General features: G+C 32.3%; 1 protein-coding gene across 1 annotated transcript; it reads right to left on the bottom strand.

Annotated features, from left to right (window-relative positions):
• Nucleotides 1-73: 73 nt before the first annotated feature.
• LOC145307053 (uncharacterized) lies at nucleotides 74-15,809 on the bottom strand. Its single transcript, XM_080149393.1, has 8 exons — nucleotides 15,696-15,809; nucleotides 4,203-4,286; nucleotides 3,490-3,567; nucleotides 2,231-2,305; nucleotides 1,514-1,573; nucleotides 1,306-1,340; nucleotides 294-429; nucleotides 74-142 (listed from the first exon to the last, which is right to left on the bottom strand). The coding sequence occupies exons 1-8, from the start codon at nucleotides 15,807-15,809 to the stop codon at nucleotides 74-76; spliced, it is 651 nt and encodes a 216-aa protein (XP_080005519.1).
• Nucleotides 15,810-16,083: the final 274 nt, after the last annotated feature.

Genomic DNA, 16,083 nt, shown 5'->3' on the forward strand with positions numbered 1-16,083 from the left:
TTTAACCCACTCTGAGAATGGACTAATGGACCAACATAAGTTATAGAAACTGAGTTACAAAAAAATGATAAATTTAGCTGAAATATGAAAAAATTATAATTTGATTGTTTCCTGTCTGCTGAGTATACTCTACATATTCATTCTAAAACGAACAAAAAAGATATTTGAATATTGCAATTTCAAATATTTACATATATATAATGTTTTTTTTTGTTTAGATTCAGATTTAGCAGGTACACATCTTTAGATAATATTTCATTTCATCATGATATAATTTTATTAAAAGATTTTACCCACTCAAAACTAGCCTTCATCCAGTACTTGGTGGTAATCATGAGGTCGTTTGTGAAATCCCAGGCAGGCAAACATACATCAAGAAGCAAGAACATCAAATTTGCCCCAGTCAACAATTGCCATAGCTTCAGAAAACTAAAATTATTTACAAAGATTTCTTTTCCTGTAGTATAATAAGTTAAGCCCACTAACAAAATTAATAAAACTTCTTGACAATAATAAATTAAATTGTTTTTAACCTTTCTTACATATTTAACCCTTTCAGCCATTATTTTTTTTAATGGGTAATAGAACATAAACATGTTTATGGTAATACATTGATGTATATATAAATAATTAATTTTTTAATGAATTTTGATAGATGAAATCAAAAGAAATTTTACTCTATACTAGAATACAATATTTATGATTCTAAACACTCTAAAAGCTAAGAATTTTACCCCAAAATGAAAAAAAACCTTCTGGTCTTTAAAAACTTTCTCAGTCCTTAGTAAAAAATACACTTTTAAATCCCCCAAAATAGTGATTTTGAGGCCTATACGTATTTTTAGCTCTTTAGTATGATTTTACTGGTATCATAGTATATTTTTGATATACCCTTAAAAAAAGGCTAAAAACAGTTTCAGTAGCAATACAAAAAATTATTTCTTAGCAGCTGTTTAAAATTACAAGCTAAACATTCAGAAAAAATTTTAAAAAAAGAGATAGAAAGATCTAAAAAGAAAAAGAAAGCAAAATTAAAGAATAGTTTTGACAACAATGTTTTAATGAAAAAACTCATTTTGTGAAATGCTTTTCATAATATCATTGAATAAATTTGAATGTTTTTCTGCATAGCAAGAAAAATTAAATAACCATAAAAATATTCATATTTATAACAAAGTTAGGAAAATAAATTTAAATTTAGTCCTTTTATATAAACTCATAAATAGTAAATACATTACTGAAGTACAGACAGAAACAACCCAACATTACAAAAAAAATTCTTGTTTTGTTTTTATAAATGCTTACCATGGACATCTTTTTGTGAGGAATCCTTCCTTAGCCTAAAATAATTATAAACAATTAAGGAAATTAATTGTTATTGAAATTTATAATTTTTATTGATTGCATGCATAATATTAGATTTAAGGTTGCTAAATAATTTAAAAGCATTTTTACATGGAGTATAAAAAGTATTAATTTTTAGGATATGTTAGGGAACAAAAAAAATATTTACCATATCAACATCATTACCATCTTCAGTTCCACAATCTGAGCTGCTAGATTTTTTATCTTTCTAAAATGTGATAAGCTAAAAATCAAGTTTTCTCAAGATTTACACTTTCTCTACATTAAAGGAAGCCTGCAAGAAATACACAGATCTAACTGCTCAAAGACTGCCACAGGTAGACACAGTGCCATAAATTTGAAGTCTTTAGCTTAAATAACAAAAAAAGTTATAGGCATTTCAAAATAAAATTTTAAGTGTATGTAAATCTTGAAAGTTTTCCATTGCTCTTTGTCAAATTTCAATGTTAAATTACGCTGCCTTGAACCAAAATCAAAAGCTTATTTTCAACAGAAAGTTAGGTTGCCTGTAACTAAATACGTATTTCAATGAAATACCAATTTTCATAGTAAATTTGAAATTTCTATCATGAGCAATGGGAAACTTTAAAACTTGTCACATAACCAAAATGTTATTTTGATCATGCCTATAATTTTTTGGTTATTAAAGCTGGAGGCTTGAAATTTTGGATACTGAGTCTACTTGTGGCAATCTTTCAGCAGTTAGTTAGGTGTATTTCTTACAGGCTTCCTTTAAGCATGTTTTTGTATGAAACACAAATCTGTTTTTCATTAAAAAACATCGTTGATGTACAAATGTTAAATAAAAATATTTTTAAGTTTCCATAAATGAAATTAAATCTTTATCTATTATAGATAATAATACCTTCAAAAATGTAACTTGCTCCTCTGCAGTACTGAATGTTGCAGAAACATTGTTTATTTCACCATGGTTCTCCAACTAATAACAGATCAAGTTAAATAAAATATGAAATATAGAAGCACCAACTCACCAAGTAAGGGCGGGATTCTCATTATATTTTTAAGTGATCATCTAGAGAATTCAGAGCATCATTTCAATGTAATGAGATGTGATACTGGATATAAGGTTAAGTAACTTCCAATAGGCAATAACCCTTTGATTGCACTACCTTTGTCTGAGAACTTCCTAACTGTGTAAGGTAATGAGCTGCGCATTTGTATGGTCGAAGGCATTTCCCCTACTCAAAATATTTACTAGCATCTTTGACCCAAGACAAGAAGGGAACTCCCTTCCAAATTGTTTTTATACATGTTATAACCAGCATAGTATATGATAACTATTTTACGACAACTGTAAATTTTACTTAATACCTGTATGTGCCACAACTTTTACCACAAATACCAATTTTAAAATTACAAAAGGCCTCAATATTTTGGGTGGTAAATTTTTTTTGCCCAATGATGTGGTGAAGGTGTCTCTTTTTCTATACAAAACAAAATTATTTGGATTGAAGATTTTTTTGTTTGGGGGGGGGGGTTGAGAGTGTCCCTTCACCTAATAAATTAGCTTAAAACCACCACAAGACAGATAACAACTATATTATCAGAAAAGTGAAGACAAATTTATTTTGCAATAACTTTTGGCTTACAAAAAAATGAAAAAAAAAATTTTTTGGGGGGGTGTATTTTTTCTTTTAAGTGGGTTTGGGGTTTTCCACCTTCCAAAAAACACATCAAATTCTTAAATAAAGTAACAGGATGTTTTTCTGTTTCCTTTTTAAATCTAAAATAAAAAATTTAGTAATCAAATTCAACTCCCTCCTCCTCAAGTGACCTAATGGGCCTATAGGGGCTAAAGGGGATCAATGGTATACATAACCAAAGCCCATAGACCCTTTTCCAATTCCAATTCAATCTGTAGCTCTATAGTTCTAGTTCAAATTAGAACATGCCATTTTTTTAGTTTCTGCACTTCAAGAATTTTTGTTTTACCAATTAAACTCTAAAGCACACAAAAGGCTTTTTAAACCTAACCTAACTATAAAGGGAAGTAAATAAAAATATTTTTTTTTCAAAGTTGAACCTTCACCCTCTATTCTTTATATATTAGTAACATAAATATGTTATTTTTGTCATTTTTTAAACTTAAAAAGCAGAACTTACATCTTCCACATAAACAGAGTTTCTTTCAACAGTTTCAATTTCATGTCCAATATCTTCAGTGTCTGATTCTTTTCTTTCCTATAAAATAAAAAACATAAGAAAAATGCTATAATAGTTATTTCTCGTATCGTATTATAAACGGCTTTCCGCGGATATAAAATGTACAATTATAAGATTAAAACCAGTTTTTTTTAGCCCCGAGATGCCAAAGTCAGGCCACTTGCCACACCTTTATTTTATCCGTCGGGGTGGTGGGGGGGGAAGAGGCTTTCAATGCCCCACCTTAATATCTCAGATCCTATTGGAGCTAAAGGGAGTGGATACAAAACCGCGAATATTACAAAACCACAAAATTACAAAAACCGCAAAAAATAAAAAAACTGTGAATGTAACAAAACTGCAAAAAAAACCGCAAAATACCGCGAAAAATAATATACTATAAATAGGACTTATTTAAAAAAATCTACTAGCAAAAATAAAAAAAGTTCCAAATTTTAAAAGAAAATCTTCCAATTTTTAAAATTTTTGATTTTTGGAATGATGATTCCTATAACAACAAGATACACTATAATAAGCAAGGTATCTCAATAATTAAGTCCTATAAATTTATACTCTGATTATTAAGTTCTGACACTGTTTCTGTTTGTTTGTCCTACAGTCTGATTTAGGAGCTTAGCTTCTATGACTATTGTCATCGTTGTTTGATTGTTTACCTGTACAGATTTCCCAGCTAATCTTTCTTTTAGCTCCAGTATCACTGGCATCATCTGAGTGGATCCACCAGGATCCTTATCCATCTGCAAATATTAATATTCATCATAAAAAATAGTAGGATTTCTGTACAATTCAGGCTGTTTGATCACAACCTTGCGGCCTTTAAACAACATTCTGTTTCAATCAAAACCGATTAATGTCTGGTAAATTAGAACCGGTTCTCAGCCATCCAAAAAAATTTAGGTCTAACATTGTATTATATCCAGTTTAGTTACAAGATTAAAACAAGTTTTAATCTTTTAATTGTATATTTTATTTCCGCTAAAAGCTGTTTATGATATGATGCGAGAAATAATTATTCTAGGCATCTCAGACAAATGTTGCGGGTCAGACTAAATGATAGAGTAGCTATGCTCCTCTGGATAAAGATTTGCTTGTTAATATTTTGTAGATTCATTAGGATTATCAATTACTTACAATTCCTTCCCATTATCTCAAAGTAGAACGATGTCTGTATGTCTGTTTGTTTGTTTGTAGCGAAGGATCTCGCTAACCGCTGAACCGATCAGGTTCTCCTTTACAGGGTAGCTTCTCATAGGTCCCGGAAAGGTTTATAACTATTTTCTTGGGGGGTGGGACACCCCCAACCCCCCCCCCAAAAAAAAATAAAAATACCCCCTCCCCCCATTCTTTAAAATCTAAATACCTACAAAAAATTGGTTTGATCAAACCTCTTGGGGCAAAGCCCCTAGAGGCTAGGGGCGAAACCGCTAGTAACATATAATGTGGAAATATGTAATTAATTTAGGATTGTTTGTGTTTGCATGTAAAATAAACATGTAAATGTAGTAATGACAGACCTCGTAGGTATAGAGGGGCTACGCTCTTTAGGCCTTGTCAAATGAATACATATATATAGATCTGTTAAACCTATTTATCTAATTCTGATTTGTAATTATGTTTGCTGCTAGATGTAATTATGTTTGCTGCTAGATGTAATTATGTTTGCTGCTAGATGTTATTATGCTTGCTGCTAGATGTAAGGGATGATGTTGGCTGCCGCCGTGAGGGAGTTCTCCATGTGTTGCCTACATGGCAGGGATAGAGGCTCAGACTCCACACCCTGCTATGTTATTGTAATTAAAAGGGAAGCTTTTCTATAATTAGGGTCGGTCCGTCCGTCCGTCCGAGATAGATAGCTTTTATTCGTTAATGTAGGCATCTTAGAATTGCCCTATCGATTTCAAACTTTGCATGATGATTCCTATAGTAGTTAGGTACGATTTAGAAAGCATAGCAACCCTATAATCATTACCAGAATGTCAGTACGTCCATTTTTAACATGTTGATTTTTCTACTTTTTTAACAACAATGTTTTATGTGATCTAATTATCCGTTTGATCTAATTTTGGTGTATTGATTCCTGGGACAACAAAGAACAAATTATTATAAGCGAAGCAACTCTATAAACAAATCCTACAAATGTAAGTATGTCCATAAACATTAATCTGCATGAAGCAGTTTTTCAACAAATTTACTTACAATTTTGCTTCGACTCTTATACATTTATATTCTGATTATTCAGTTCTGACACTATACAAGTGTTAGTGTCCGTTTGTCCTACCGTTTCAGTGCTTCGCTTTTATGGTAAAATAAAATCATAAAATTAATAACACTGGAGTTAATCTTACAACCATCCAACGATGAAATAATCTATTCCTTTTAGGATTTGATGAAAATAAAGATTTCAACCTATAGGGACAGAAAGCTTTGCTATATGTACTATGTATACTATATATGCTATGTATACTAGCATATATGCATCTAGGGGCACTTTACTTAAGGTAGAGGAGGAAAAGTTGGCCTCATCCCATTTAAAATTTGAGTTTCAAAAAGATAAAAAAGATATTTTTGGGGGGGAGGGAAGTGAAGACACACTCCCCCAAAATAGTTTAAAACCTTCCTAGGACCTGAAGAGCTTCACTGTAAAGGAGAACAAAACAGCCAACAGCAGTTAGCGAGATCCTTCAGTACAGACAAAAAACGCTTACTACTTTACATATAAGGATATATAAAGCCTCTAGGGACTTTGCACCAAGATGTTTGATCAACCTGATTTTTCATTCGGGGGGGGGCGGGGTCCCAGCCCCCAAGAAAATAGCTTAAAACCATCTCAGGACCAGTTGGTATATTCTCTGAAGAGTAGAGCCCAATCGGTTCAGTGGTTACTGAGATCTTAAGCTTAGGACGGACAGACAGACATCGTTCTACTTTGTATTATAGATTTAAGTAGTTAGAATTGTCATATTGTTATTCAAATTTACAGATTTTTAAAAGCGAAGCTTTTCTTTAATTAGGGTCGGTCCGTCCATCCGGAACGGATAGATTTTTCGTCAATTTTGGCAGGTTAGAATTGTCCCATCGATTTAAAACTTTGCAAGGTGATTCCTTTAGTAGGTAGGTACAACTTAGAAAGCGTAGCAACTGTATTTGATAAGATTTATTTTTAAATCGGTTTAGTTATGATAAATATATTACATATCATTTACAGATTTTATATTCGTTACCAGAATCTCCGTACGTCCATTTTAAACATGTTTATTTTCAAATTATTGAAAATAAAATTTTTATGTGTTATGATTATCCTATTGATCTGGTTTTTGGAATACTGGATAACGAAGAACAATGTTAAAAGAGAAGCATCTCTATAATCAAGTCCTAAAAATGTAAGTACGTCCTTAAAGATTATCCTGTATTTCAGCAGTTTTTCAACAATATTACTTAAATTTTAGTTTTTACTTTTTTTATACATTTATATTCTGTTATTTATTTCTGACACTCTACAAGTGTTAATGTTTGTTTGTCCTATAGAATTACCATATGGATTTTATGGATACCAGTAGAATTGCTATAAGCTCTAATTTTTATAATTATTAATACAATTTTTATCCTATTTGTAGTTTCGGGCTGTGTTGAAAATTTTTAAAAATATGAGAAAAGTTGAAAAATAAAACTGTTTGGACATTCTACCACGTAGCTCATAAATTATGCATAGCACAGGAATAGATCTTATATTTCCTTACAATAAAGCTTATAGTGATTTTAACGATATGCATAATATTTTTCTACTATTAAAATTTTAAATTGTATGCATTTTTTTGCAAACCCTTTACTTACCTTTAATGATTTACTCGCAGGACAAGTTTTAAGTCAGTTGGGACATTTTAACACGTAGCTCTTAAACTATGGGTACCACAGGAATCGTTTTTATATATTTCCAAATACTAGAGTTCATAGTGGTTCTAATGGTATGCATACCTTTTTTCTACCGTTAACACAAGCTGTGCAATTTGAGTTTTAAAATCTACGCATTTTTTTTGCTCAACCTTTATTTTTAAACTATATTTGTTTTCCCACCCACATATAAATATTTTTTTATTTAAAGGGAAGCTTTTCTTTAATTAGGTTCAGTCAGTAATCTATAAGAGCTTTTTTAGTGTAACAGATTCAATTTCAAACTTTACATGATGATTCCTATAACAGTTAGGGACTATTTAGAAAGCGTAGCAACTCTATAATCTTTACTAGAATGTTCTTACATCTTTTATAACATTTTTTGTATGGTATAATCCTATTCATATGATTTTTGGAATAATGATTCTTAGGACAACATGGTAAAGTATTTAAAGCAAGGCAACTTTATAATCAAATTCTAAAAATGAGAGTATGTCCTTTTACTTTATCCTGTAATTACATTATTTTGCAACAAATTAATGTACAATTTCGTTTAGACTTATAAAATAATGTTCTTAGTAGGCTCTGACATTCTACAAAAGTTATTTTTCGTTTGTCCTTCCTTCTGTTTTTTATGGATTTTGTCATCCTTGTTGTGAAATATTGATATAGAACAAAATAAAATATAAAATTAGCATAGCATGTCTATTAGGGTGGGCCCATTTCCCCCTTTTTTTTAGATTTTACTGTTATCATAAGTTGTGGAAGTCATATATATGTATGATAAGCCCCATTCAAGTTTCAAAAGTGACTTGGCTCTTATGGTTGCCGGCACGTGGGGGGTATAAAAAGTGCCCACCCCCCTATAAAACCAAAAATTTAGATTCCTTCAAACAAAGTCATGTTGCATATCAAAATGACCGCATTGAAATGCTGATTACGAATCTGAAAACCGTTTTGAAAAATATTGCTCTTAGTTCGAATAAAATCTCATTAAGTACCTAAAAACAGCTGATTTAGTCAAAATTGTTCATTTTGATAGGTTATTTGAAAATCATTTCAGACTGAATCAATATTTTTCAAAACGGTTTTCAAGTCTGTAATCAGCATTTCAATGCGGTCATTTGTATACGCAACATGCCTGCGTTTGAAGAAATTTCAATTTTTGGTTTTATAAGGGGGCGGGCACATTTTATACCCCCCGCGCGCCCGTTGTTTTTGGATTAAAAAACCTCTTTCAAGTCTCACAGGGTTTTATATTGGCCCAGTAACCCTTGCCAATGTCTACTAATGTGAAATTCCAAAATCGACCCACCCTAATGTGTATACCCAAGTCTGCAAATGTATAAATATTTATGTTAACTATCTAACAGATAATTTTTAAAAGCGAAGCTTTTCTATAATTAGGGTCGGTCCGTTCGTCTGTCTGTATGTCCATCCATCCAAGACAGATAGCTTTTTTTGTTAATTTAGGCAAGTTAGAATTGTCCTATCGATTTCAAACTTTGCATGGTGATTGCTATAGTAGTTTAAAAAGCGTAGCAACTCTATAATCATTACCAGAATGGCCGTACGTCCATTTTAAACATGTATTAACAAATTTTTATATGATCTAATTATCCGATTGAGTACTGATTCCAATTACAATAAGGTATAATATTATAAGCAAGGCATCTCATAAATCGAGCCCTAAAATTTTAGTTTGTCCTTAACCCTTACAGATCGGGGGGGGGGGGGGGTTATATTGACCCCCCCACCCCTCTAGTTTTTTCAGAGTCATTTTTTTGTAGGTAAGATAGAGAGTTGTGACTTCATGACTTTTTAAGTTTAGTAATTATACGTCGGCAAGAGTTGATCTTATAAGGATATCTGGTCTGTGTCGGTCGTGGCGTCCGGTCAAAGTCGGTTAGGTGGCACCAAATTTAGAAAAAATGCTAAATAAATCTTAACTACATTAAGACTTTTGTGTATAAGGTAGAAACCTAAAATTTTTTTTCGTGAATACTTAGATATCAATGACCTTCTGAGAAAAGTGGTGTTATGGCCGTTTGACCGCTCCCTGACTGACTTTATGACCGATTTTTGTCCGGCTTTTACTACAGACATATATCATTAATATCGTGGCTTCTATTACAGCTAGAGACCTATAAATTTTTTTGGTAAATCCTTGAGCAACAATAAACAGATAAAAATATTAATTTGCGCCGCCAACCGCCGTTTTACCGCCGTAACAGCCGAAAATGGCGGTTTCCGTTATTTGCCGTTTTTCGGCGATGATCAGAAAAAGTATTTTATTTGTTATGAAAAATAAAAGTTCGTCCTAAAATTTGGTCATCCTAGCTGCAAAATTGGCCGCTAAAAAGCGGCTAAGGAGCGGTCTGACCGCTATGACTAGAAAAAGTAATTTTCTCTAAAAATACACATGAACCACCAGAAAAATTTTTATGTCTCTAACTGTAACAGGAGCCGAGATCTATTAAGACCCCCCCCCCCCCCCAATCTATTAAGGTGGGAATTGGGGCCCGATCTGTAAGGGTTATACAGTATTCTGTATTTAAGAAGTTTTGCAACAAATTTACGCATAATTTTGTCAGTTTTGACACTCTACAAGTGTTAATGTCCGTTTGTCCTACCGTTTCAGTGCTCAGCTTTTATGGATGTTGTCATCCTTGTTATTTTGTATATTCAGTTTTGACACTCTACAAGAGTTAATGTCCGTTTGTCCTACCGTTTCAGTGCTTCGCTTTTGTGGATGTTGTCATCCTTGTTATTTTGTATATTCAGTTTTGACACTCTACAAGAGTTAATGTTCGTATGTCATACCGTTTCAGTGCTTCGCTTTTATGGATGTTGTCATCCTTGTTATTTTGTATATTCAGTTTTGACACTCTACAGGATTAATGTTCGTCAGTCATACCGTTTAGGAGCTTCGCTTTTATGGATGTTGTCATCCTTGTTAAATAGAACTTATATTTATATTTATAATTATATTCACTGTTTTATGATAATAAAATATACTTTTCACAACAACAAAAAACTTGAACTGTTACAGTGATAAGAATTAAACTATTTATTTTTTGTAAAAAATTCTTATCTTTTTCCTTAAAATAAGCGTTGATATACACACATAACAAGGAAGACAACATTCATAAAAGCGGAAACGTTATGACAGAAGAACATTAACTCTTGTAGTGAGTCAGAACTGAATATACAAAATAAGAATCTATAAGTTTTAACAAAATTATATGTAAATTTGTTGCAAAATTTCTTAAATACAGATTTCTGTTTAAGGACATACTAACATTTTTAGGACTTGATTATAGAGATGCTTCGCCCAAAATTACCTTATAGTAATTGGAATCAGTAATCGATTGGATGATTTTATCACATATAAAATTGTTGTTGAAAAGTTTAAAAAAACAACATGTTTAAAATAGACGTACGGACATTCTGGCTACGATTATAGAGTTGCTACGCTTTCTAAATCGTACCTAACTACTACAGGAATCACCATGCAAAGTTTGAAATCGATAGGACAATTCGAACATGCCTAAATTACCAAAAAAAGCTATCCGTTCCGGACGGACTGACATACGGACGGACTGACCTAATTATATAATAGAAAAGCTTTGCTTTTAAAAAGACAATTTATTTTATACTTTCGAGGGGGACGGTATCTCTTATGTTAAATAAATAAAAATCAGAGTATTTGTAAAGTGGAAAAAGTATATGACTTTATTGGTTTAATGTTTATCAGAACACTAGTGCCTGCAGGGAGGGAGAGGACATTGGACTGTAAATTACATTCATAGCCAAAGTTATCATATCTACATAATCTTTGGATACATTTTTTCATTTTAATTGGTCAAAACCTACAAATGTATCAACAAATGATTTCTATTTTCAGAGGGGGTAATTTTGTTTATCATCATTGGGGGTATATATCAAATTATCTTCCATTGTCTTATCCCTAAAGATCCCTGATTGCCCGAGAATTTTAGTTTCCGAAAGTGTACCTAGCTTCCGCGTCCTATCTCAATATTTACTACTAGCTAAAAAAGCTTTAAACTTCCAAAAAACGATCAAATTTTGAATCGTTTATATATATACATTATATCGCTTTTCCCTTTGACCAAAGTAGCTGAAAATAGCGTTTGCAATAATTGGGTTATCTGTTGTACAACTTTGGAAATTAGGGAAGAAATAGGCAATCCATTTTCAGCACATCCGGAGAAGTGGTTCCTCTAAAGTTTATCACTATAGCATCACAATAAGATAAGAACTAGTATTGTTAGTGTATCCACTGTGATGTCATACTTATCTTAGAAACAGCTTTATTCAATTTGTTTATTTTAAAAGATAAAGAAACTTAATAGTTATTTCTCGTATTCATTCGAATCTGGTGGATAGGAACTGGTTCTCATCCATACAAAAAAACTATGTCTAGCATCGTATTATATTCAGCTTTCTACGAATATAAAAATGTACAATCATTAAGATTCTATAACCGCGGAAAGCTGTTTATAATACAATGGAAGTAATAACTATTATCGCATCGTAACATAGACAGCTTTCCGCGGATATTAGAATGAAAAATTATTAGATTAAAACTTATTTTGCTAGCTCATGGGTACTTAAGCCCCGGTCTAACAAAACTGGTATAAATTTTATGATTTTTATTCTATTGTTCATGGAAAATTGTCTGTAATACGATATTGTACATTATTTTTAAGAATGGCTGAGAACTGGTTCTAATCCAGCTGATATTAATCGGTTTTGAAGCCATAATGGAAATTCAATGAAATTGCAGTGGCCAACACACAAAGATTGTTCTATAAATCTTAGGATCCCTTACAGTATGTCTGTTATGCATTACATGTAACTCTTATAACATACGTAAATGGTTTATTGATGGTATATTTTTTTCACAGTTTAGTCGCAGAGGTCTTGCTTTTATAGCGGCTGAGTAAATCTCATTTACTCCATAGTGTTACGGATAGACTGACGGACATACATTGTAAATTATAGAGTAGCTTCGCTTCTAAAAAAAGCAATCCGTCCAGTTGTTTGCGAGATCTTGGGCTTCAGACAGACAGACAGACAAACAGATATCGTTCTACTTTGTATTAAAACACACCTCTGCTTCTTATTTTATATTTTTCTCACAATAACGTTTTCACAATAATATTAATTAATATATTCCAGTATAGCTTTGAAACGGATTAATATCCGTTGGATAGGAAACGGTTCTCAGCCATACTGAAAAATTATGCATAGCATCGTATTATATCCAGCTTTCTGCGGATGTAAAAACTTATATTCATAAAATTAAAACCATTTTTTTAGCTTGGCATCTCGGGGCTGACAAAATTGGTTTTAATAATTGCAATTTTTTTATATCCGCGGAAAGCTGTCTATAATACGATGCGATAAATAACTATTAAAAATTGATAACAAAATGTATTAAACTAATTTATACTAATTTTTTATAAATCCTTATCAAACTGTTAAAAAGTGTTCTTAAAACCGAAGCTTTTCTATAATTAGGGTCGGCCCGTCCGTCCGCCACGGCTCTTTTCGTTAATTTAAACAGGTTAGAATTGGTATATTGATTTTAAACTTTGCATTATGATTTCTATAAAAGCTAGGTACCACTTAGAAAGCGCAGCAACTCCATAACTTTTACCAGAAAGTTATTTTTATTTTTTTCACAAATGTTTAATTAATCCTATTCATATTATTATTGGAAAACTGATTCCCATTACAACAAGATGCAATTCTATAATAGAAGCAATACTTATATTTTTAGGACATTGTACCTTGTTGTAATAGGAATCAGAATTCAAAAAAAGATTTAAAATCAACATATTTGAAATGGACGTAAGGACATTCTGGTAACGATTTTAGAGTTGCTACGCTTTAAATCGTACCTAACTACTACAGGAATCACAATGCAAAATTTGAAATCGAGTAGGACAATTCTAACATGCCTAAATTAACGAAAAAAGCTATCCATTACGGACGGACGCAAGTACGGACGGACCGACCCTAATTATAGAAAAGCTTCGCTTTTAAAAATAAATACAAACAGACAGACATCCTGTTACTTTATTATAATTATTAGTAAGATATGTAAGGAAGTAGAATTCTTATCAATTTTATTCATAAAATTTTTTTTCTCTCTCTCTCTATCTATTTTCTCTCTCTCTAATTCTCTCCTTCTCCTTCTCTCTCTCTCTCTCTCTCTCTCTATTGTACTTTGTCACTCTCCTATCTCTCTCGCTTACTTCTCTCTCTCTCTCTCTCTCTCTCTCTCTCTCTCTCTTTCTGACTCTCTCTCTCTCTGTCTCTCTCTATCGTACTTTGTCACTTTCCTATCTCTCTCGCTTGCTTCTCTCTCTCTTTCTCTCTCTCTCTCTCTCTCTATTGTACTTTGTCACTCTCCTATCTCTCTCGCTTACTTCTCTCTCTCTCTCTCTCTCTCTCTCTCTCTTTCTGACTCTCTCTCTCTCTGTCTCTCTCTATCGTACTTTGTCACTCTCCTATCTCTCTCGCTTGCTTCTCTCTCTCTTTCTCTCTCTCTCTCTCTCTCTCTCTCTCTCTTTCTTTCCTCTCTCTCTCTCTCTCTCTCTCTCTTTTTTTCTCTCTCTCTCTCTTGAGCCGGATCCGTCAAAACCGGCCGTGATTTTTATGTAAAAAAAAACATTTTTTTCCGGTTTTTAGGTGGTATCTGTATATCAAGCCCCCTCCTGGGTACGCCCCAATATTGATTTTTGCTTTAATATGTGATCTGAATTCCTCAAATGTTTAAAATCCGGTCTTTTCACCGGTTTCCGGCCATTTCCGGCCAAAAACAATTTAATAAGTTAAAATTTCATCTAAAATTAAAAAAAAATATGCTTTAAATTCCATTTTCATTAATGATTTTTCAAAAATCAAAAACCTTAGGTAATGAAGATAATTTTAGCAACTTAAAATGTGAAAAAAGGTTGAAAAATGACAAACTTATGTCAATTTGAAAAATGTTGGTTAATCCTAAAATATTGACGGATTTTACATACATTTCAGAATTTAGGTTGACTATAGTCTTTAAGACATGCCATATAGCGAAGCTACTCAACAATTTAAAATGTGTGTCTGTCCGTATGTCCATATGTCAGGGACATCTCATCTAATTAAGGTAGATGTCTGAGTTTTTGCTGTGTTCATTCCTCTCAGCCTCTATTCTAATTCCGTCTGTCTGTTGGTTAGGCTCCAAAAGGTTTCATTAATTTTTTGTTTGTAATATCTTTGTCCACATCTGCTCAATAAACCACTTTGATCAAACAGATTCGCTACTTATGTATGTTGTAATCCTTGTTGTTTGTTAGTACCTTTTTACATTATTAAATTACCCCCCCATTGAAAAATTTTAACCCCTCCCCCCAAATAAAAAAAGCTTGGACGCCCCTGCAGCCATAGATAACAGTAAGCTCTCTTTGCATGTTAGAATTGTCCCATCTTATTACAACATTTATTTTGTATGAAATATTTTCGTATTGTATTGATTTTCGGAACAATGATTTTTAGGACAATAAGGTATAATAATTAAAGCAAAGAATCTCTATAAACAAGTCCTAAAAATGTAAGTATGGCCTTAAACAGTATCATCGATTAATGCAGTTTTGCAACAAATTTACTTACAATGTTAATTAACATTAATATTCTGCTAACTCAGTTCTGACACTGTACAAGTGTAATGTTTGTTAGTCCTTTCATTTGAGAGTCACTTTTATGGATGTTGTCATCCTTGTTGTGATTGTCCTTCCTGAGCAACATATGCATAAATTACACCATTACACCTATTTATTGATATATGAAATATATATATCAAAATAGCTTTGATTTATTATTACCTAATTGGGGTAGGATTCTTTATTGATTCATCTGCTTGTAATGGGATGCAATACTCTAACACCCACTGGTGGATATTAGGTTAAGTAACATCCAACAGTCAACTAACCCTTTGACTGCAAGACCAATGTCTGAGAAGTCCTAATGTGCATGGTAATGAGTTGTGCCTGTCTATGGGCCAAGGCATTCCCCCTACTCCAACTTGTTGCACACCTGACATAGCAGCAGTAGGAACCATTTTTAACATATTTGGTTATTGCGCAGTGTTGGACCAAGATTCGAACCTAGCACCTCCCTAACAATGAGCGAATACGCTACGTGTAAAGCGATGATCACAGGTTTAAAATAGCTTTGATTATTCATACCTGATGATATCTGGTTTGCTTTTCTGCTTCCACAACCAGATTATCTAACTGTAATGTAGCATCTTCTATCCAAGCAGAAAACTTGGGTTTTGGATCAACTGGATCCTTATCCATCTTAAACTTTTCTTAAACTTTTATTTTACTATGAAAGAGTTGAGAGGATTAAAAATTAAATTCTAATTAATTTGTTATGGAAGAATATCTAGTGCAGTTTACATTGAAACGTTCCTGGTAAGGATTATCTTGTAAAATCTATGAACTCTAAAGGCTGCTAACAGCCAATATGTAGAACTTGTGCAAAATCAACTTTAGCCATACTGATAAGCGCTATGGATATAAATTTATATTATGTATTCATTATGTAATCCTATTATATAAAGTAGTAAGC

The sequence above is a fragment of the Acartia tonsa genome, chromosome 15 (genome assembly GCF_053477335.1).
Source record: "Acartia tonsa isolate MP-2025a chromosome 15, ASM5347733v1, whole genome shotgun sequence".
Taxonomy (NCBI): domain Eukaryota; kingdom Metazoa; phylum Arthropoda; class Copepoda; order Calanoida; family Acartiidae; genus Acartia; species Acartia tonsa.